We start from the raw sequence: 21076 nt of genomic DNA on the forward strand, positions 1-21076 counted from the left end.
ATGGAGGGGCCATCTGTATCCATCTTTGCATCCCAAGCAGACAGCACAGCACCTGATTCCCTGTAAGTGCCAATAAATGTATGTTGAATTGTGAGAATTACCTCTCCCGAGTTATCTACATTTTCAAGCCTACTCTCTCTGACTGCTAAACAAAAGGCATGTCCACTGATAGAGGCATTTTGGGAAGCAATCCAAGCATAGAGAAGGCACTTCAGAGAGAGAGGAGTCGTTCAGTGTTCCTAAGAACTTTCTGAATGGCCGGGCTTCTTTCTACTCTGCTCACTTGTAAGACTAGTTCTGCTTCTCAACGTGGGGCTGCCAGTTCCTCCAATAAGTCTGTACGTCTCCACTGCCCCCACTGGAGAACGAGTGAGGTACAAGAAATTGGGGTACAAAATCAGGACTTCCCTCAGAATCTAGAAAAAACAGCCCAAGCTACTATTAATGAGTCTCTGAAGGAATATTCTCACAGGACAATGGCCAGATATCCTCTCATCTTCACTGAGGACAAAACAAGAGAAAATGAGTTTGAATTGTACCCTGAGGGATTTCAGTTAGATCTTAGGTAGAACTTTCTGAATAGTATGGCTTGAAAACAGAGAAGTAACCAAGAGAGGTGATGCAATCCTCTTCGCTGGGGTCTTTTTTTAAAAAAAGTGAGATCTTGGGGCTGGCCCCGTGGCCGAGTGGTTAAGTTCCTGCGCTCCGCTGCAGGCGGCCCAGTGTTTTGTTGGTTCGAATCCTGGGCGTGGACATGGCACTGCTCATCAAACCACGCTGAGGCAGTGTCCCACATGCCACAATTAGAAGGACCCACAAGGAAGAATATACAACTATGTACCGGGGAGCTTTGAGGAGAAAAAGGAAAAAAATAAAATCAAAAAAAAAAAAGTGATCTCTTCACGTGTCAGGAACATGTGGTTCACCATCGACACAGATAGAGAAAACACACGTTATCACCCAAGCTCAGGGCAAACTGTTCTCAGGAGAAGCTCCACCCTGTTCAGAGTAACCTTTATTACTGCCACTCCATACAACCCTGACAATCAACAAAAAGGTCAGAAAAAGCTGCAGAGTGTAATGACCCAGCCAGAAAACAAATGCGTGCTAGATCAAGGCCGATTGCTCTGAGGGTTCAGACTGACAGTAATGTACGAGCCTGGGTCATGGAGAAGACGAGGACAAGGCTAACTGGCATCCGCTTTGACAGGAGGGCTCCTACCCCACTTTGGAGAAATATCTCATCCTGATGGCTCCTCCAGAAACAGAGCTTTGGAAATTCCTTTTTCTTTTTCCTTATTTCACAGACTTACCTGTCCTCAACCTACCCACCTATGTTCTCCCTTACCTTCTACAGGTACAAGGTACACAAGAGCCGGTGAAAAAGAAAAGTCTCTCAATTAAAAAGAAAATCTGAATAAGAAAAACGTCTGGAAGATAATACACCAACCTTACTATTAACAGATTTGTTTTGTTTTGTTTTGGTGAGAAGGATTCACCCTGAGCTAACATCCGTTGTCAATCTTCCTCTTTTTTTTTTTTTTTTGGCTTGAGCAAGATTAGGCCTGAGCTAACGTCTCTGCCAATCCTCCTCTACTTTGTATGTGGGATACCTCCACAGCATGGCTGATGAGTGGAGTAGGTCCATGCCTGGGGCCCGAACCTGTGAACCCCAGCCACAGAAGTGGAGCGCCCACAGAACTTTAACCACTCAGCCACAAGGCCAGCCCCCCAACACTTTTATATTAACCAGCTATTTTATTACACACACAATAACCACTGACTTTTGCAATGTAAAAATTTCTTTTAAGACAACAGGCTGGAAGACCCTTGGAGAGACTCAAAAGTGTGTCACTAAACTAAACATCCACTGTCTTTCTGTATTTTCCTAATTGCTGGGGCAAACAGTGCAAGGGTGGCCCATCCTTCCCCAAACTGGGCCCCTAGGCAAATTCTTTTTCCATCGTTGCAAAAAAAAGGGGAAAAACCAAATGGGTTGTTGACTGTTTTTGTAGTCCCCTCACTCTACCCCCTCATTTCCTGACTAAACTTCTACCCAGAAGCAGCAAGACTAAACATCTCTGTGGTCAGACTGGAGGTGAGAGGCGCCAGGCTGGGAAAGCCATTACCCTAGGGTTGCACTGACATGGAGAGACCTTAAAAAGAATGAAGAGGCTCCAGAGAGGTGACGGTTAGAAATTGGTCGAGACTTTGGGGCAGAGGCCTGAGTTCCAGGCCATAACCCAGATCTGCCACCATGGCGTGCCTAATCACCTTATTTCTTTATCTCATCTAGAAATCAGAGTAGAACAACCGGAGTCTCCACCCAGTGAGAGGGTGTGCAAAGGATGGAGAAGAAAGTGCTTCAGGTCATCTGGCCAAAAAAACGTCTCAGGGCCTCAAATGAAAAAACCATGGATTTACCAATCCCTCTCCTCTTCTACCGCTAGGCTTAGGTAAGGCACAGCCTCATTTTCCTGGTGATGATTTTGAACTATATTATCTGAATCAAAAATCTAGACACACGGTCTGAAAACAGAGAATATCTGACACCAGGACTATCTTTCGGAGGTGGCACGGGCTGCCCACAGTGGTATGAGGGGGTCGCAGGCCACTGCCTGACATCTCTTTTCACCAGCTCAAAGCATCTGCATCCTGCCTCCCGCCTCCCTTCTCCCACCTGAAGGCCCACATTCGATTTTCGATTTTCGGTTATGCATCCCTGAGGGAAGCTTTCCTATCTCCTCTGAAAGGAGGAAGATTCCTCAGGCTCCACAGTCACAGGTCACAAGCTCATAGACCTTCCTGCTCCGAGACATTTAAAAGCTGTATCTTCCCTCACACCAGTCACAACAGCCCCTCGGCGACTCACCATACTGATTTGGGCTCCAGAGGAAAGAATCCCAAGAGGGCAGAGGCTCCAGGAAAAGCCCTCAGATTTCATACAGCTCGTGTACACACAGCAACCCAGCAACCACCCCCGGGCTCTCACGCCGGCCTGGCTCTGCGTCCAAACACCTGCCTCCAGGCCCAGCGGCTCACCCGTGGGTCAGCAAGGACACTCCCCACTGGACGCAGAGCCATTCAGATGCCTTAATGAAAACTTCAGAGTTACCCTGGATGCAATTATCAGTGACCAGCAGAGCAACTGGCAGACAGATAGTACCTAGGAGAAACTAAGCAAGCAGGACAGGATTATCACCTGTTAATCTGCCCCATGATCGCCCCAGTCTCTTGCCTCACACGTAACTGGCACCTGATGAGTGCATAACCACCATGGAAACTCTCAAAATACCAACTCCCACAGAGGAAGCTGGCCAGTGTGATCAGCCCACAGGACTCCATCCCCACCTTCTCAGTTTCCATCAGTTGTTTGACTCTGGAAACCACATCTACAGCCAAAGGCTGGCTGCTTCTCACAGAGCAGTTCACTTTGGCTCGTCAGCATCACCCTCACACATGGCTGTGCTTGCCCACAACCTGCACCCATTTCTCCTCAGCATCCTTCCCATCCTCCTGACCTCGAAACTACCTTCCCTCAGAACCTTCCCCTCCACATCCATACATCCTCAAACACTCAAGGGCTGTTTCCAGGCCCTGGGGCGATGGTACAGTGTAGCTGTGAAGGGCTCAGGCTCTGCAATCAGGAGAACATGGTTCAAATCTCACCCCTGCTTCTGTGTGACCAGGAGCAAGTTAGGCTCTGAACTTCAGGTTCCTCAGCTGTAAAACCCACCTGGGGGGTTTGCTGTGAGGATTAAATGTGATTGTGTATTTAAGACGCTTAGCAGAAAACTTGGCACAAAGTAAGACGCAGTCCTGCCCTCAAGGAATTATGGGTCTGCTAGAGGTTTTTGCTAGTTTAACCTTATCCAGCATCGATTACTTAGTTAATCCGCTGAAAAATCACAGGTGTCCTTTGCATTTGTTGCTCTGTGTTAAGAAAGAACTGAGTTTTCTCTCTCCCCACTCCCTGTGATTCTCTAATGTGGCAGGGTACTCACAGAGGTGACGGGTAGAGCATCGGGATGCACACAGCACCTGCTGCCCTGAAACTGAGCTGAACTGGAAGCAAGACTCCATCCAAAGATGAGAGGAAGGGAATGAAAAGTCAAGATAAAAACACCAACGATGTATCTTCATTACCTGCAAACCCACACACCAGCTAGGTTGGCACTAGGCTGGGCAGAATCAGGGACAGGTGCCACCTGAGGCCAGATGTGCAGCCCAGTAGAAGCCCTGGGCCTCCAGGTTGAAAAGACTCTCTAGCTGCCAGCCTGCTAGAGTGTGAGCAGTGTTGAGAGGGTAGGTGTGTTATACAGAAGAGGGGACAGAATAGCCCAGGGTAAAGGAGATGCAAATGGTGATAATGGGAGAGCACCCTGGGCAGAGAGAAGCAGAGAAGTGCTTCTGTGTCTCCTGGAAAAATAGCTGCAGTTAGCCACCCACACCCGCTCACTTGCCCCTTGTCAGCTTTCCCTTCCCCCTCCAGAGAATGACAACAGGATGCCATCCTGGAAGACGTGGCTCCATCCAATTTCTGACTTCTTCCCATAATGCAGCAGGTCAGACTGGGGCTCTGATCCTCAGTTGAGTTTTGAATAATCACCACAGCCAGATATGGCCAAGGGATACAGGGAGACACACAGTACAGATTCTAAGAGCTTGCCTGTCCACTTCAGACTACATTATTCACAGAGCTCAGAGGACAACATGGCCAGCAAAAAAGCGGTGCCATCTTATGTTAAACAAACCCTGCTAGACTGCTGGGAGAACAATGCAAGGCTTCGGGGCCTCCACCTCACCACCCCATTCACACAGAACAGCAAGAATTAGTTGCCTCAAATACCACTCTGAGCATGTCTCTCCCAGGTTCCAGAACCTACAATGGCTCTCCATTGAGATGAATCCTCTTTGTATATAAAGCGCACTGTCTATAGGACCTCAATACATCTTTGTTGACTGACTGATTAATTGAAATTCAAACTCTGCAGCATAAATCACAGTCTGTCAGCCCATCAGCTCACCACCCTCACTTTCCCACATCCCTCATCAAGACCACACTTGGTCATCCATCCCCACCTTGAAACCAACACACCTAAATGCTTTCAACAACAGGCATTTGGTGCCCGCTCAAAACTCAGCTTTGCACAGAAAGGAGATTCGTGGCTGCCTCGGGCAGGGCGGGCATGGGGGATAGGAGGCTTGAGGTGACATATGGGGGTACAAGTTTCTTTTCGAGGTCATGAAAACGTTTTAAAATTGACTTGTTAGTTACACTTATCTGTAAACATACTAAAAATCACTGAATTATACATTTTAAAAATGAGTGAACTGTATGGTATGTAAATTATATCTCAATAAAGCTGCTAAAAAAAACCTCTCTCTGGACTCATCTCCTCCAGGAAATGTTCCCTGATTTATGAATAAGGAGAACTGCATTCCAAACAGTAGAGAAAAAGGAATCATTCAGGGGCCAGCCAGGTGGCGTAGGGGTTGAGTTCATGCGTTCCACCTCAGTAGCCCGGGGCTCGCAGGTGTTGATCCTGGGCACAGACCTACACACCGCTCATCAAGCCATGCTGCAGCAGGCGTCCCACATATGAAGTAGAAGAAGATGGGCAAGGATGTTAGCTCAGGGCCAGTCCTCCTCAGCAAAAACAGGATGACCGGCAGCGTATGTTAGCTCAGGGCTAATCTTTCTCAAAAAAAAAAAAAAAGGAATCATTCATTCACTCATTATTTATTCATCAACAAACATCTACGGGTCATCATGAAAAATCAGGCACAGGGCTAGACAGCGAAGATACAAAGAGGAACCCGAAAGGATCGGACTGGGAGTATTTCTGTACTGTACCCCAAGGTCCTCAGATTCCCAAAGCATGCTAACTTTACCATTTTCTCCCCCTTTTTCTTCCTAGGGTTAGGGAGAACAAAGAGGTATCCTGACCTTCTTTTCAACTTTGTGCAGTTAAAATCCACAAGCTGTGGCCCTCTTGGCCCCTTGGCTTCTAACACATCAGACAGAATTCCACCGCAGGCCTGAAAGGTGCTTTTCTCTGTTGTGGAGGGTTTGATCTGGAGTAGGGAATGTGAAGAGGAAGGATGCCATGCTCGGCTTGGTATGCTAATCCCCCCTAATCCAAGCCAGAGCACAGTCATTTTCCAACCATCATTTCCAAATCGTGTAATGTGCGAGGAGTCCCAGGTGCGGCTCCAGGACACATGAGCGTGTAACCTCAGCTCTCAAGAACACAGCCCCTCCATGGGAGACACTCACAGAAGAATGACAGGAATCCTTCACCCTTGCACAGCAAGGGGAAGTTTACAGAACATTTTCACGTGTATTACTCCTGAGACCTCCCATCAAACCCCAGATCTCCCCTTCCACAGGCGGAGGAAGCAAACACACAGAGGTGAAGTGGTGTGCCCCAGGCTCCACAGCTAGAAAATGACAGAACTTAAATTTAAACCAAAGTCTCCTGACTTTAAGTCCAATATTCTTTTTTTTTTTTCTTCCAAGGAAGATTAGCCCTGAGCTAACATCTGCCAATCCTCCTCTTTGTTCTGAGGAAGACTGGCCCTGAGCTAACATCCATGCCCATCTTCCTCCACTTTATATGTGGGACGCCTGCCACAGCATGGCCTGCCAAGCGGCGCCATGTCCGCACCCGGGATCCGAACCAGCGAACCCCGGGTCACCAAAGTGGAAAGTGCGCACTTAACCACTGCGCCACCGGGCAGGCCCAAATCCAATATTCTTTGTGCTCTGTTGCCTCTAAACGTCAGTTCCTTCTCAGGGCATCTTGTTGGGCATCTATATGCACCTATTCACTTGATTGCTTCCTTTCTTTCCAAGAAGCCATCTAATTCCAAGGCCTAAAATGACGGGTTTTTGTTTTAGCCACAATCCAGACAGATTCCAACAGGAGGCTGTATAACAGTGGTTAACAGCAGAATTTGAGTCAGAAAATTTGGGGTTTGAAACCAGCCTGCCTTTGTCTACATACAGGTTTCCCCTACTATCCGAAAGTTCACTTTATGCCATTTTGCTTTTAAGAAAGGTCTACGTTAGTACCTGTTTCTGCTAACCACAACAAATTCGAAGAAGTTTTTTGCTTTTAGGAAAAAAGGTAAAAATGGTGTTCAGCGTTTTGTGACAAGCCATCACAGAGAATAAGCAGTCAAGCATACTGTCGTATTTCAAGCCTTGCACATCAGCCACATCAGCTATATCAGCCACAGCAGACAATGAACCTCGACCTTCGACATGGAGACAGGCAGACACAGAAGAAGGTGCTGACATTAGGGACCTGCCTGCCTTGAGGGATTCAGACAATGATGAGATGTTAACAGAGGACCCCCTTCCTCTCTCACCTACATGCCAGTCTCCTGTACCTCTCACCACTCCAACCTCTGATGACTTAGCCTAACACACCATCACCACCACCACCACCTCTCAGCCCTCCCGTTTGCTCACTGTCTTCCCCATTCGAGAAAGTGAAACTATACTGCACACACATTATTTTCTACTTTATAGAGGCTGTGTATTTATCATATCATTCCTGATTTTACTATATATTAGTCCTATTTTAGGTTTTACGTTTTGGGTTTTTTAATGAATATATTACCATTTTTTTCTTTTTGAAGATTGGCACCTGAGCTAACAACTGTTGCCAATCTTTTTTTCCCTTCCCAAAGCCCCCCAGTACATAGTTGTATATTCTAGTTGTGAGTGCCTCTGGTTGTGCTATGTGGGACATCGCCTCAGCATGGTCTGACAAGAGGTGCCATGTCCATGCCCAGGATCCGAACCAGCGAAACCCTGGGCCGCCAAAGCGGGGCACACGAACTTAACCACTTGGCCATGGGGCTGGCCCCCGGTTTTACGTTTTACTTGGTATGATTTGGTAGGTTATTTTCTAGGTCTGGGAATGCTCAAAATTTTTCCCATATAAATTAATAGTAATTGCCTCTTCACTTTAAGGCATTTCCGCTTACAAAAGGTTTCATGGGAACACTATTTTTGGATTTCAGGGGAAACCTGTATATACATATATTCTTCTCATTCAACGGGCCACCATTTAAAAGAACTCCCTTAATGGGAATGCAAACTGGTGCAGCCACTATGGAAAACAGTATGGAGATTCCTCAAAAAATTAAAAATAGAACTACCATATGATCCAGCTATTCCACTACTGGGTATCTATGCAGAGAGCTTGAAGTCAGCAATTCCAAAAGTCCTATGCACCCCAATGTTTATTGCAGCATTATTTATAATCACCAAGATGTGGAAGCAACCTAAGTGCCCATCAACAGATGATTGGATAAAGAAGATGTGGTATATATACACAATGGAATACTACTCAGCCGTAAAAAAAGAACAAAATCGTCCCATTTGCAACAACATGGATGGACCTCGAGGGAATTATGTTAAGTGAAATAAGCCAGATAGAGAAGGACAATCTCTGTATGACTCCACTCATATGAGGAATTTAAACCTGTGGACAAAGAGAACAGATTAGTGGCTACTGGGGGAAAGGAGGGGTGGGGTGGTGGGCACAAAGGGTGAAGGGTTGCACCTACAACACGACTGACAGACAATAATATACAACTGAAATTTCACAAGATTGTAACCTATCATTAACTCAATAAAAAATTTTTTAAAAAAACTATAAAAATACATAAACTCAGGGGCCAGCCCAGCGGCCGAGTGGTTAAGCTCACGCGCTCTGCTTTGGCGGCCCGGGGTTTTGCGGGTTCGGATCCTGGGCGCAGACATGGCACCGCACATCAAGCCATGCTGAGGCGGTGTCCCACATGCCACAACTAGAAGGACCCACAACTAAAAATACACAACTTTGTACCAGGGGGCTTTGGGAAAAAAAGGAAAAATAAAATCTTTAAAAAAAATAAAATAAAAGAACTCCCTTAAACTACTCCTAAGACGTGAACATCCTTCCTGATTTTAAGAGTATGTTCCCTGTTCCAACAAAAATGAAGAATCCACCGCAGCCTTAGACAACTCGCAAAACCAGGAAAGCCGTCCTTAAATCTAACCAAATCCACCCCATCCCCACCCTGGCCAGCAATGCAAGGCTCCTTTCGCGATATTTTGTCCTCAGTATATGTGGCAGAATCTCAAGATCAAAAGACGGTCTCTTTTAGGGTCGCTCACATTTGAGGGGAACATTGACAAACTGTGACAAACTATTTTAGTTCAAGTTTAGCTCCCTCCCAGCTTGCCCCACTTGCCTCTACTCTGTGGAAAAGGCAGCAAGATGAAGCACCAGAACAGAAAGAATTGTTATCCCCAGGTCCACAAAAAGCCCCACAACAAAGCACCACAGGGATAAGCACATCCAGTCATTGCTCCCAGAAGAGAAATCCTGGAAGGCTTAGCATGCTCATATTCTGTAAACCTGGCCCAGCTCCTCAGCGTCCCCTCAAAGACACATGGCCCACCCTGTTCTTAGGCCTTTGTCCCTACTGTTCTCCTTTCCTGATCTCACGCCCACGACCTCGTACTTTTCCTGTTATTTCCTACCACCTATCTGTATTCATCATGGTTTCAGCATCTTCCTTCTGGAAGGCTTCCTCCTCTCTCTTCTTGCATGTGGCACACACAGCATATGTCTTCAATGCTTCTATCGCAATATGAGTGAAACTCACATCTTAATTTCATATGCAAGTCTCCTCCCCCCCCTCCTTAACTTCCACATCCCCTCCTTTACCCAGCCCTCCCCCTCTCCCTCCACAACCATATCACCATTAGCTGATGCCACTCTGAGCTCATAAGAATATTCAGTAAATACCTGTTGAATTGAAATGAATGAAACTGAATAGATTGGGAGGAGGAGGCCTGGGGAAGGTGGCCAATCGCTCAGTTGCCCCACACAAGAGCACAAACCACCATTGTGACACAGGGCCCTAGAGTCTAAAAGTAAATGAGTAGGGCTCATGGTATCAACGAAGAGTGGAAATTCCACGCCAGCTCCACCAGACCACGGGTTTAGCTCAAACACAACTCCTGGCCAAGGCTGCATGGAGCTGCACTATGGTTTTCTATACCAAGTTGTAAGGTAAGCGAACTTGCCCCACTACTCAGACCACCACATTTACCCAGGCAAAAAAGTAGCTGGCACAAACCACAGTGGTGTGGACCAGGCCTAGACGTCGAAACAATCTCTGTGGTAGGAACTATGACTCACTTAACACCAATACTCTGCCAGCTCCTCTACCGGTGTGGGCCAATAAAGGCAACCTGATGTAGCCAAAAATAAAGTTATAAAAATTGAAATGGAGTTCACAAACATAAGTCTAAGTACAGGACCCACTTAACCTCTCTCATCTTCTGCTATCTCCATCTGTTAAATGGGAATAATAGCAGTACCTACCTCAAAAACTTTTTGTAAAGATTAAATTTGGACATAGATGGTGAGGCGCTCACCCCAATGACCCGCACATGATAAGGGCTGGATAAATATTAGTTGCTGTGGCTTTTATTATTCATTCTGCTGTGAGGATGGAAAGAGATGGAATGCAGCGTGAAGCCCCATGTAAACGTGTTACATAATATAAAGTCACTGGTCCCTAGCGCTGGGTCTGGGAGACGGGTGACCCGAGGGGAAGCTCAAGTACCACCAGCCCTGGTGCGGGGCGCCGCGCTCGAAGCCGACTCTGCTAGAGGGCTCCTGCATTCCTCGCCGAAGTTTCCGCTAGGATGCCCTGGGGTCCCGCACGCCTCTAGGGAAGAGGAGGAGGAAAGGGGAACAAGGCAGGAGGCGGAAGAGGGACGTACCTGCTTTCACTGCACTCCTTCCGCTCCCTCACCCTCAGCCACTTGCGGAGGAGGAAGCGTTTTCGGCGCGGGGAAGCGCTGGGTGTGGAGCAATTGGACCACGGGGTGTCCTCGTCGCTGGAGGGCGTGATCTCGATAGACGGCAGCTGCAGAAACTCCTTGCCAGGGGCCAGGACGCCGGGCAGGTCCTGGGCCAGCCCGGCCTCCAGGCTCTGCTCCTGCACGTTCCTCATGCGGCGCATCTTGAAGCGCCGGCGGCGGAGCGTGGGGGTCGACGAGCTGGACCAGACCGGGCTGCCCTCGGGCGCGCCCTGCGGCTCGGGCACCTGCAGGGCGGGCAGCTGGAGGTTCTCCATCATGTTGGCCGCCGGCATGGGTCCCCGTCGCCTCTGCGCTTCTTCGGCGCTCTCCGCCTGCCGTCCCCCTCCCGCCTGCTCCCCACCCCTCGGCCGCCGCGCGCTCGGCCCTCTCACGTTGGGAAACGCTCGCCGCTCGAGCTGCAGGAAGAGCGAGTCCCTCTCCCGGGGCGCTGCGAGCAGGGGGCGCGAGGGGGCGCGGTGGGGCGCGCGGCCGTCCGAGGCTAACTTTTGCGCGCGCCGGTCCCCCCGGCCGGCCACGGCGCTCGCCCCGTCAGCCGCCGGAGAGGCGCCCCGCGCGCTCCCGGAGCCGCCTGCCAGCCACCCGGCCGCCCTGCTGGGGCGCCCCTCGTGCGCCCGCTTGTCTCCTTCCGCGGCTCTCCCTCGCTCGCTTGCGTCTTTGCCTTAGCGGGACTCGGCAGCCCGGGGCCCCAGGGGGCAGCTCCACACACTCAGCGGTTTGCGTTCGGCAGGGCAGGTTGGGGAGCCGGCTTGGCGCTGCAGGGAGGCAGAGAGCAGGAGGAAGAGGCAGAGGTAGGAGGGAGAAGGAAAGAGAAAGAGAGGAAGCGAGACACTGGATAAAAACAAAAAAGGAGGAGGAGCAGGGGGCTAGGAGGAGGGTGAAGGGAGGTCATTTCTGTTAAGAAAAGGCATGCACAGGCAGCGACAGCTAGTGTAACTGTACGTGGAATCCCTTGGGGAGGGACTCTACCTCGGAGTAAGGGCTGCTCCAATCAGCCTAATGAAACAGGATCACAAACCAAACTTTCTCAAAGCGACGATTGGCCAGGCAGCGCTCATTAATCCAACTCCCTGCTTTATCTTGCGGGGAGGGGACGGGGAAGGGAGGAGTCAAGGAATTAATTCAGTCCTCACTCTCCAAGGCCATCCTATATACGGGGTTGTCCGAAAACTAGGGGACTTTTCAGCTGCATCTCTTCTCCTAAGAAAGGTGTCTTCTCAGAATTATTTGGGGTGCAGGTGGGGACACAGGAAGCCTGGGCATAATGAAAGGGAGACAGCAAAGTTCCTGGAGGCTGCTTCCAAAATGACAAGCTGAGAAGAGAGGACAGTTCTCCTGTGGAATGAGCTGAGACGGCAGACATGACATACCAGGGAAGGACAGACAACAGGATCTGAGAGACACAGGACACAGAGAAGTAAGGAAAAGGGACTGCTCCCTGTACATCTTGAGCCACCCTGTCAATACCATAGCCCCATCCCAAGCAAAGTAGGAAATTGGGGAGGATGAGCACCCAGGAAGCAAAGCATCCAGCGAAGCCCCAGGGAGCTGAGGGTATTCCCTTTACATTCCCGGGAATGACTTGAGTTCTGCTTCGACCTGCAAGAGGCATAGACTGGGTCACAAAAAGTCTAGTATGTCCCCAGGACATGGAACCTAGAAAGTCTGGATCAGTCCTGTAGTGTCCCGAGCTATGCTGACCCACTCACTCCCTAGACTCAGGTACCACCCGGAGAGATTGGCCCTAGAACTGATCCACCTTACTGAGGCACTGTGTGGGGACTGAGTCGAGAGCAGCCCTGCTTCTAGAGCAGAGGCTCTATCGCCCATCCCCCCTCCCAGCCCAGTGCATTTGCCTCTCCAGTAAGTCCTGCATATAAGAACCAAAGTAGAGATGGTAGCTTTCAAATAGACCAGGAGGAGCACAAAAAGAAGCACCATTAAGTCCACAATGCACTCCACCTATTCTCTGCCCCTCTCTGTGAGCCCAGTTTCCAGTAGGGAGCCAATGCCGCTTCTGTGCCAGGATGAAGGTCATGGGAACATTTCACAAGTGTCCCAAAGCTGAGGAAAAATCACATTCCTGAAGACCACAAGAACTCATTGCAAGAAAATATGTCCCTATGGTTCAGCAAGACATCAAATGCGACAGTTGGCCATGGGTGCATCAGGCCTTGTAATGACGCATGGAGGGCAACTCAAGATATTGCGACCTTGAACAACCTCCAAGAGGCCGGGAAACTGAGTATGTTTTGCTTATGGAGAGAAATACTGTGGCCAAGAAAGCCAAGGCCAGACCCACTGTCAATGACTCCCCAGAACAGCGGTGCCGACTGATTTCTGACTCTTCCACATCCGGCCACTGGCTCTCTCAAGGGTGGTTTGGTATCACTCTATTTTAACTCCCAGACGTGGCACGGAAAGGAAGAACCCCTTCCCAGGAGGTGTCAAGCCTGGCAAGGAGAAGGACACTTCTTCCGGCTCCGGGAATGCTGAGGAGGCTGGGCTGTATGTAACTCCAAACTTCAGGATCCGGAGCTAAGCCAAGGCACACAGAGTGGCTCACTGCCTTGGATTGCCTCCAAGGAGCGCTTGGCAGGGGAGCTGATAAGTTCTCAGTTCAAGGAAGCTGCCCTGTGTAGGGGGTCTCAGGCGTTTAAGAGGCGAAGGGAAGCTAGGACACTACCGTTCACTTGGAAGCCAAGAAAAACCCCAAAACACACAAAAACCCAGTAGGTTCCACAATAAGGGGCCAAAATATTCAAAGGGTATTTTGGGGAAAGGGAGATTCACAAGGGGAGCAGCCCCCTTGAAGTTTACCATGGGCACTCTGCATTTAAATGTAAGCCTCTTAAAAGGAAAAAAAGCCACCAGCTCCCTCTTCCCACACTTTTTCCACCCACAATAGATTCTGGACCTAAAATCTAAAATCGTATAAGACTTAATTTAAGCCTTGGGCTCAGCAGTAGTTGAGAATGATCATTTACATTTCACCTGGCCTGAGGGAAAACCTCAGTCAAAGTAAATGTGAGCTGGCTTCACTTGGCTGGGAAGCAGACACCCAGAGTCCCTCAAGGCCCCTGCACTGTTCTTGCTCACTTCCCCCAGGCAGGCCCTTCTTTCCCTCAAGGCTTAACTTTTTCATCCATTAAAACCTGATTCAAAACACATCCCCCGTCCCCCGACCCAGCTGTTTCTGTTTGCTTCTTATGATGCACTATCAAGTAAGATGATGAATGGGACACTACTTCGAAAACGAAATGCCCGACAGTTACAAGCCATCATTACTCTTAAGGCTGTAAGTGTGGTGAGAGAAGAACCTTTGATTCCATCCAGTGTCCTGTGTGTTTTGTTAGGATAGTTACCTTTACACTTTTGTAAAGGGCTTTCATAGACAGTATTTTATCTTCCCAGTGACCCTAGGAGTTTGGGAGAACAGATGTTATTATCCTCATTTTACAACTGATTAAAGTGAGACACAGAAAGACTCAGTAATTTATCCAAGCTCATAGATAAATAATAAATATTCAATGACAAAGCCAGAACTTGAACCCAGGTCTTCTGAAGCCAGTTAGAGACCACCAAAATCTCATCAAGTGCTTCAGCTCTGGAAAGCAGGTCCCTGATAGCATCAGAATTTTCCAGCCCTGAAATAACATGTAGCTATTCAATTCCATCAGTTATTTTACAAGTGCAGAAATGGAAGCACAAAGTTCTGAAAAACAAGTTCCCAAAGCAGCTGATGTCAGGGAGTCAGGACCAAAGAGTTTCCACAACCCACTTCAGGATCTCAGCCACTGCATTCCTCTCAAAGTCTCCCCTCCCCACTTCTCTCCCATACTTGACTCTCAGCAGACTCTGGCCCTCCAGACAGGTGGTGGCCAGAACAACCTGGCCGCCCCTTCCTCCACCCCGCAGCCAGCCCTCTGACTTTAAATGAAAGGAGCTCATATTACCAAGCAACTGTTGTTTATCCTCAGCTGTTCAGGCTCCCTTTTCCTACAGACACAAGACACCCAACACCTGTCTATTACTTCTGGAGGCCCACAAACTATATAGTCCATTATTCAGCCGAAACTTCCAGGAGAGAACTTAAGTGAAAAACAGCAGCTGTGAGGCTAGATGGTGCCTGGGTGGCATCCAAGTGAGTGTGAGGTGGAAAGGGCAGGCCCCCACCAGCCCACCTGCCCCAGGGATGCCAAGGGCAAGACAGGAGTGTCCCTTCCAACACTGCTGCCTCAAGACAGACAGTCCCCACCCTCAAGTTTGCGACACAGAGTCTCTCTCCTGCACAACATTGAGAATGGCCAAACCCAAGGGCTGGCCTGTGTACAAGGGAAAGAAGCAGGCAGTGGGCATATGGGAAGTGGAATTTGTTGCTATCAGGGAAGGTGGAAATACTGATAGAAATGTGAACAGTGCTGTGAGAGCAGTGTTATTAACTGTCTTCAAATACAACACAAAGGATTCTCTAGCTCTCTTTCTGTGGTTGAGCAAGAGGAAATGAGTTTGCATAGAGCACAGCATGGGAGATTCAGGTTAGATGATAAACATTTCCTAAGAGTAAGGCCAGTTAAGGACTGGAATGCATGACCAAGGATGGTTAGAAAGTGGCTTTCTCTGCACATCTTTAAAGGTAACTTGTGCCTACTTAGACGTAATGGCAGGAAAGAGATGAGCTCTTAAAGGCCCAGTTCCCACTCTACCATTGCGGGTCTGTGAGACCCAGATTAAAACAAAGTCCATTTGAACTGATGCATTTCTGGCCCCAGGCATTTTGATTGTTGGATACTAAACACCTCCCTGAATCCCACAAACAGCTTTAATATCTTGCATGGTGACACAGAAATACAGGGATCAATCACTGGGGTGGTGATGGGGCAAGGGGCTGGGGCTGGGGAGTATGGACATAAGAGAAAGAATTGGAGAGAATAAGCTTCAATCCCTCCTGGGGTAGCTCATTTCTATTCCTTTCATGAGTCCCCACCTCATTTCCCTGTGCAGGAGCTAGCTACTGAAGTCAGATGGAACCACATTGACTTTGGGGTGGTTAGAGGATGCTGGCTAAACACAATCTAAATAAAACCACCGTTGACCAGCCCTCATGTCCAGCTTCTCCTTCTGAGGAAAAGGAAGAAAATGCTGTAAGACTTCTATGGAGTCTCAGTTCCCGAGAACAGAGCGCTTGGTGAGGCCTCTCAGCCGTGGGGACGGCACAAGGTTGGCCGAGCGCTTCCGCTAGCCTTCAGCAGGGGCCAGGGTGAGCAATGACGTCACCTCAGGAGAAGGACTGTCACCAGATAAGCCTTCCTGGTTTAACTGCTCATCAAAAGGCTTAGGAGTCAAAAAGGAATGTTTTGCACAACATATGGCTGCCCCTGATCTTGACACCAGCATACCAAGGCTCAGACAGACATCATCTCTTGTCCTCTAAATCTTACAAGGACAGTCTTTGCACAAACCGGGGCTGGAAAAGACTTCCTGAGGTCAACCCAACTGTCTCCTTGGTGTCCATTCCAAGGAAGGCAGGTGGTCTGCTCTGGGTGCTCTGATGCTTTCCTCTGAACTGTCACCAGATACTATTGGCACTGTAAGAAAGTGATTAAGTGCACAGATCCAAAGGCATGCTGTCTGAGCTATAGCCCCTTCTCACCACTTACTAGCTGTTGATTTGGGGATAAGTTATTTAATTTCTCTGTGTCTCAGTTTCCTCATCTGTAAAACTAAGATAGTTAATAGCATCTCCCTCGTGGGGTTGTTATGAGCATTAGAACAGCACAGGGCACTTAGAACAGTGCTTGGCACATAGTGAGTGCTCCATAAATGTTAGCCTTTGTTCCATCGAACTAAGTCTCCTGTATAATACCCTTGTTAGCAAATATGACTATTCGCGTTGATTGTCAATTCCATTTAATTCCACAAGTACTTGTTAAGCTGGAGCACTGTGTGAGGCTCCTTACTAAGTGCTAGGGATACAGCAAGACAAATAAGACATGGTTTGTGCATGGGAGCACACAGTCTAGCAAGGCAGAATTAATTAAGTGCAAAATATAAGGGCAAACAAGGTGTGGTGGAAAGACTGATAAATTTTAACTAGAGGGAAAGAGGTGGTTTCGGCAGGCTCTATGGAGGAAGTGGTATTTAAGTTAAGACAAAGTATGAATTTCAATAGAAAAGAATAAGGCATTCTAGAATAAAGGGACAGTTTGAGTAAAGGCACTGAGAAGTAAAAACTCATGGAGAGTTTTCAAAAATAGGAAGAGATAAGTCAAGGCACATGGAAGGAATGATAGGAGATGAGGGTGGAGAGGCAAGAAGGTCAGATTCTGGTGAGTGTTGAGAGTTTAGATTTTATCCTTTAGACAAAGGGATGCTATTCAAGTGTTGTGGGTTTTTTTACATTATCGACCTGTATTTGAGGAACATCCATTCTAGTGACAGTGTGAAATATGTATTGGAGAAGCAAAAGATGGGACACATAGAGACCAATTCAGAGACTATTATTCAACCAGTCCATATTTTTGAAATATCGACTATATGCATGGGAAATAGTTCAGATCAAACATGAAGAAAATCTGAAATAGGGCAGGAGAAAAATGTGGAATGAGAGGAGGTGGGCAAGGAAAAGAAAAGCCCTATGAAGATTTATTCAGAGATGTAGATTGGGAAAAAACTAAGAATGAGGGATGATTTAGAAGTCAACGGAGGAAAGGAGCCAACATTTATTGAGTGACTACCACAAGCCAGGCACTGGGCTAAGTGCTTCATGCACAAAACCCCAATTGACTGTCCCAACTGCCCTGGAAAATAGGTATCAAAAGCTCCATTTTAGGACGATGAAAGATTTTTTAAAAGGTCACTTGCCCAAGTTCACACAGCTAGCAAGTGGAAGATGAGCACACATTTAAACTAGGGTCCCTTCACTTTAAAACTCATGCTTTTGCAATTATACCACATTTCAAAAAGATAAACAATGCCAAATACTGCAATGAAGTCAGGCAGGAGGAAGACTGAGATAATTTCATTAGATTTTGTAGTCAGGTCACTGATGACCTCTGAGAGAACAATTGCAGTGGAGTGGCAAGAGAAGAAAATGCTTTTCAGGAATCGTCCATTTGCCTCTACCCTGGCTGCACTCTGCCCCTCGAGCTGTCCCCAGTGGCAAGTGCCAGTACGATCCCCCCACCCCTCTCTAGCAACCTAGACTCTGGACCACTGCCCTCACAGTTTGCCTCAATTCAGTGACTGCACGGTATTTTAAATACCCTGAAATTGCTATTTGGGGATTGGTTACGCGGAGTAACCACTAAAGTCTTTAACTCTTTAACTTATTGCTAGAAGTTAAAGAGTAAAAAGGGGATGAATAGATGGAAGCTGCAAGATTAGACTGCCCTTTCCAGAAATTGGGCAGTGAAAGGAATGACAGACATCTATTCATTCTCAAATAGTTACTGAGCATCTGTCATGTGTTAAACACTCTTCTAGGACCTGGTATTAGATTGTGAAAAGTAATGTGTGTGTGTTGTGTTGTGTGTGCGTGCGTGTGTGAGAGAAAAAGAGATTTAGCGGGTAGGGATAAGGAGGGTTTTTTTCCTTTTAATTTACATGTGTGTGTGTTTTATTGTTGGTAGATGTTATGTTTCAGAGGAACAAAACGTGACTGTATGATTATGCCATTTAAATGGAGTTCTGCCTATCTCTGCTAAGAAAATTGAAGCTTGGTGGTGTACCTGGTAATCTAGCAAATCAATCAAAAAGTATGTAATATTCCCAGACTCTAAGCACACCTTAATACTGGGTACTTGAAGCGTCTCTGAAAAGATTTTGTACAATTGTTCATTTATTCCTAAAAATAATTTTTGAATGTCTATCAAAGATGACCCTGGCCTTCAGCTGCTTCAAATCTGGGGGCGGGGAGAGGAGAGCAGAAAACCAATCCAAGAACTACAATTTGGTAAGAAAATCCACTTCAACACAAGCATATACCAAATGCAGTGTGAGCCCAGAGAGAGATCTTCAGCCAGAGAGAACTTCATGGAGGAGACAGTACCTACCCAAGGTTGAAGGTTAGCAGACGAGTTTTCTGGGTAGACCAAGGGGGGCATGCTTCCAGGCAGAGGGATCGCATGTGTAAAGGCAGTGAGGTGTAAAAGAGACCATGGTCTATTCTTAGAATTACAAACAGAACAGCCTAGCTGGATCCTAATGTTCAGTTGGGTGAGGGATGAGGGCAAGAGATGATATCTACTATAAGTCTTCCTTCGTTCACCCATTCAACATGCATTTATTGAGCATACTATGTTCCAGGTGCTGGAAAACAGGGATGCACAAGTGCAAGTCTGTGCCCTGGAGGAGTTTACATACTGGTGGCCACAAAATTCCAGAATGATGGACCAGATTTCGAAGATCTGACCCAACCATCACTTTATCTCCAGTGGTTCATTCTCTTTTAGAGATGAGAAAACAGAGGCACGGGGAGGGTAGAGATTTTACTAAAATCCCACATCAAAAAGGTGAGGCTTCATGGATGAGAAAGGGCTTTGCAGGCAAAGAGCAAGAGTCAAAGCAGCTTTGGAAGCTTAACTCACCCAAAGAGAAGGGCACCAAAGCTCTAGGAAATGATGCCTTTCAAGTGCTAAAGCAACCATATAAAGCTTTTATTTCTGACAGGAACTCTGGCCATTCCAGCTCTCCCAACCAGAAAAGTAACCGCCTTTCACAGACAAGCAAACCAGGATCCAGAGAAGTACAGATGTTTGAGCAGTGCGCTCCAAATTGCTTCCAGGGTTGAGCAGAACAGTGGTAACTTATTGCCCTGAGATATAGTGCTGAAACTGTGAAAAGTGCCTAGTTTGTTCTGATGGAATACAACAACATGTTGGTCAAGCACCAGGGGGATATCAGCCTTTACATACAATTTCAAACAAAAAAAAATGGAATTGTTTTCTTACGACCCAGGAAGGACACTGAGCTCAGTGGAGGATTTTCAGGGGCAAGCCCTGTAATCCAGCTCCAGACAACCATTCCCACTGCACCCTGAGTTATTTATCTTCCTGCAAGGAAGGCACTTGGAGGGAGTAATTGTAAATAATTCATTCCTGGAAAATTCTGCATTAAGCTTGAGCTCTTACCTCAATGAAAGTCACTCTGTTGGATATCCCTACTTTTCAGGAATCGTCCATTTGCCTCTGTCCTGACTGCACTCTGTCCCTCGAGCTGTCCCCAGTGGCAAGTGGCGGTGCGATCCCCCCAGCCCTCTCTAGGAGCCTAGACTCTGGACCACCGCCCTCACAGTTTGCCTCAATTCAGTGACTGCACAGTATTTTAAATACCCTGAAATTGCGATTTGGGGATTGGTTATGTGGAGTAACCACTAAAGTCTCTCTTGTAGTTCTGAGTCTATGAACTGGAAAAGTCTACTTTACTTTAAGCAAGCCCCATGTATGAAAATACAGATTTTAAAAATGTATGAGTTGGAATAATCATTCATATAATACAAATCATTTGTTTTACAAAAAGGATTCACTAAAATAGATTGTTTCTATGAACATTTTTATTCAATTAATCAACCGAATAAGGCACACTCTATGAGGAAGCCACCTGCTGTATAACTTGAGTGTTCTCAAATAAACATGAAACATGTCACTGAACATAGAGTGACCTTGTTTCTCTGTGTTTCCAGGAAAAGAAAGAGTTCCATTTTCCATACCCTCAACAGCTCCCAGGATGTAAGCTTGTACTTTTTTTCTTTCTTTCTTTTTTGGTGAGGAAGATTGGCCCTGAGTGAATACCTGTTGCCAATCTTCCTCTATTTTTTTCTATGTGGGACACCACCACAGCATGATTTGATGAGCAGTGTATATAGGTCCACACCTGGGATCCGGACCCATGGACCCCAGGCTACCAAAGCAGAGTGCACAAACTTAAACACTACACCACCGGGCCGGCCCCTGTAAGGTGGTACTTTTGTAAAACATAGTAACTCTGTCTGACAGTTGGAAAATTTTATGAGCGAGAGACCTTCCTTAGGTGATAGGATCTAGGCCTAGGAGAGACATTAGATGTTTAGTCCAACACCCATCCTTCCTCCACCTGTCCCACCCAGGTTCACAGATGAGAAACTGAGGCACTGGCAAGATAAATCATGTCCAAAGTCATAAGGCTGGAATTGAAACT

The 21076-nt window shown here is 47.3% G+C and overlaps 1 protein-coding gene across 14 annotated transcripts in view; it reads right to left on the reverse strand.

Annotated features, from left to right (window-relative positions):
* The window catches only part of GRAMD1B (GRAM domain containing 1B), a 228332-nt gene that overhangs the window by 152602 nt on the left and 54654 nt on the right, over positions 1 to 21076 (reverse strand). For 5 of the 14 annotated variants that reach the window (XM_070490036.1, XM_070490035.1, XM_014843663.3 and 2 more), the window contains exon 1: positions 10802 to 11854. The exons of 3 other annotated variants lie outside the window; for them this stretch is intronic. In XM_070490036.1, the coding sequence (XP_070346137.1) occupies positions 10802 to 11175 (374 nt within the window). In that variant the 5' untranslated portion in view covers positions 11176 to 11854. 6 more of the 14 variants (XR_011495642.1, XM_070490051.1, XM_070490052.1 and 3 more) reach the window with 4 other exon arrangements.

Source organism: Equus asinus, chromosome 20 (assembly GCF_041296235.1).
Source record: "Equus asinus isolate D_3611 breed Donkey chromosome 20, EquAss-T2T_v2, whole genome shotgun sequence".
NCBI classification, from domain to species: domain Eukaryota; kingdom Metazoa; phylum Chordata; class Mammalia; order Perissodactyla; family Equidae; genus Equus; species Equus asinus.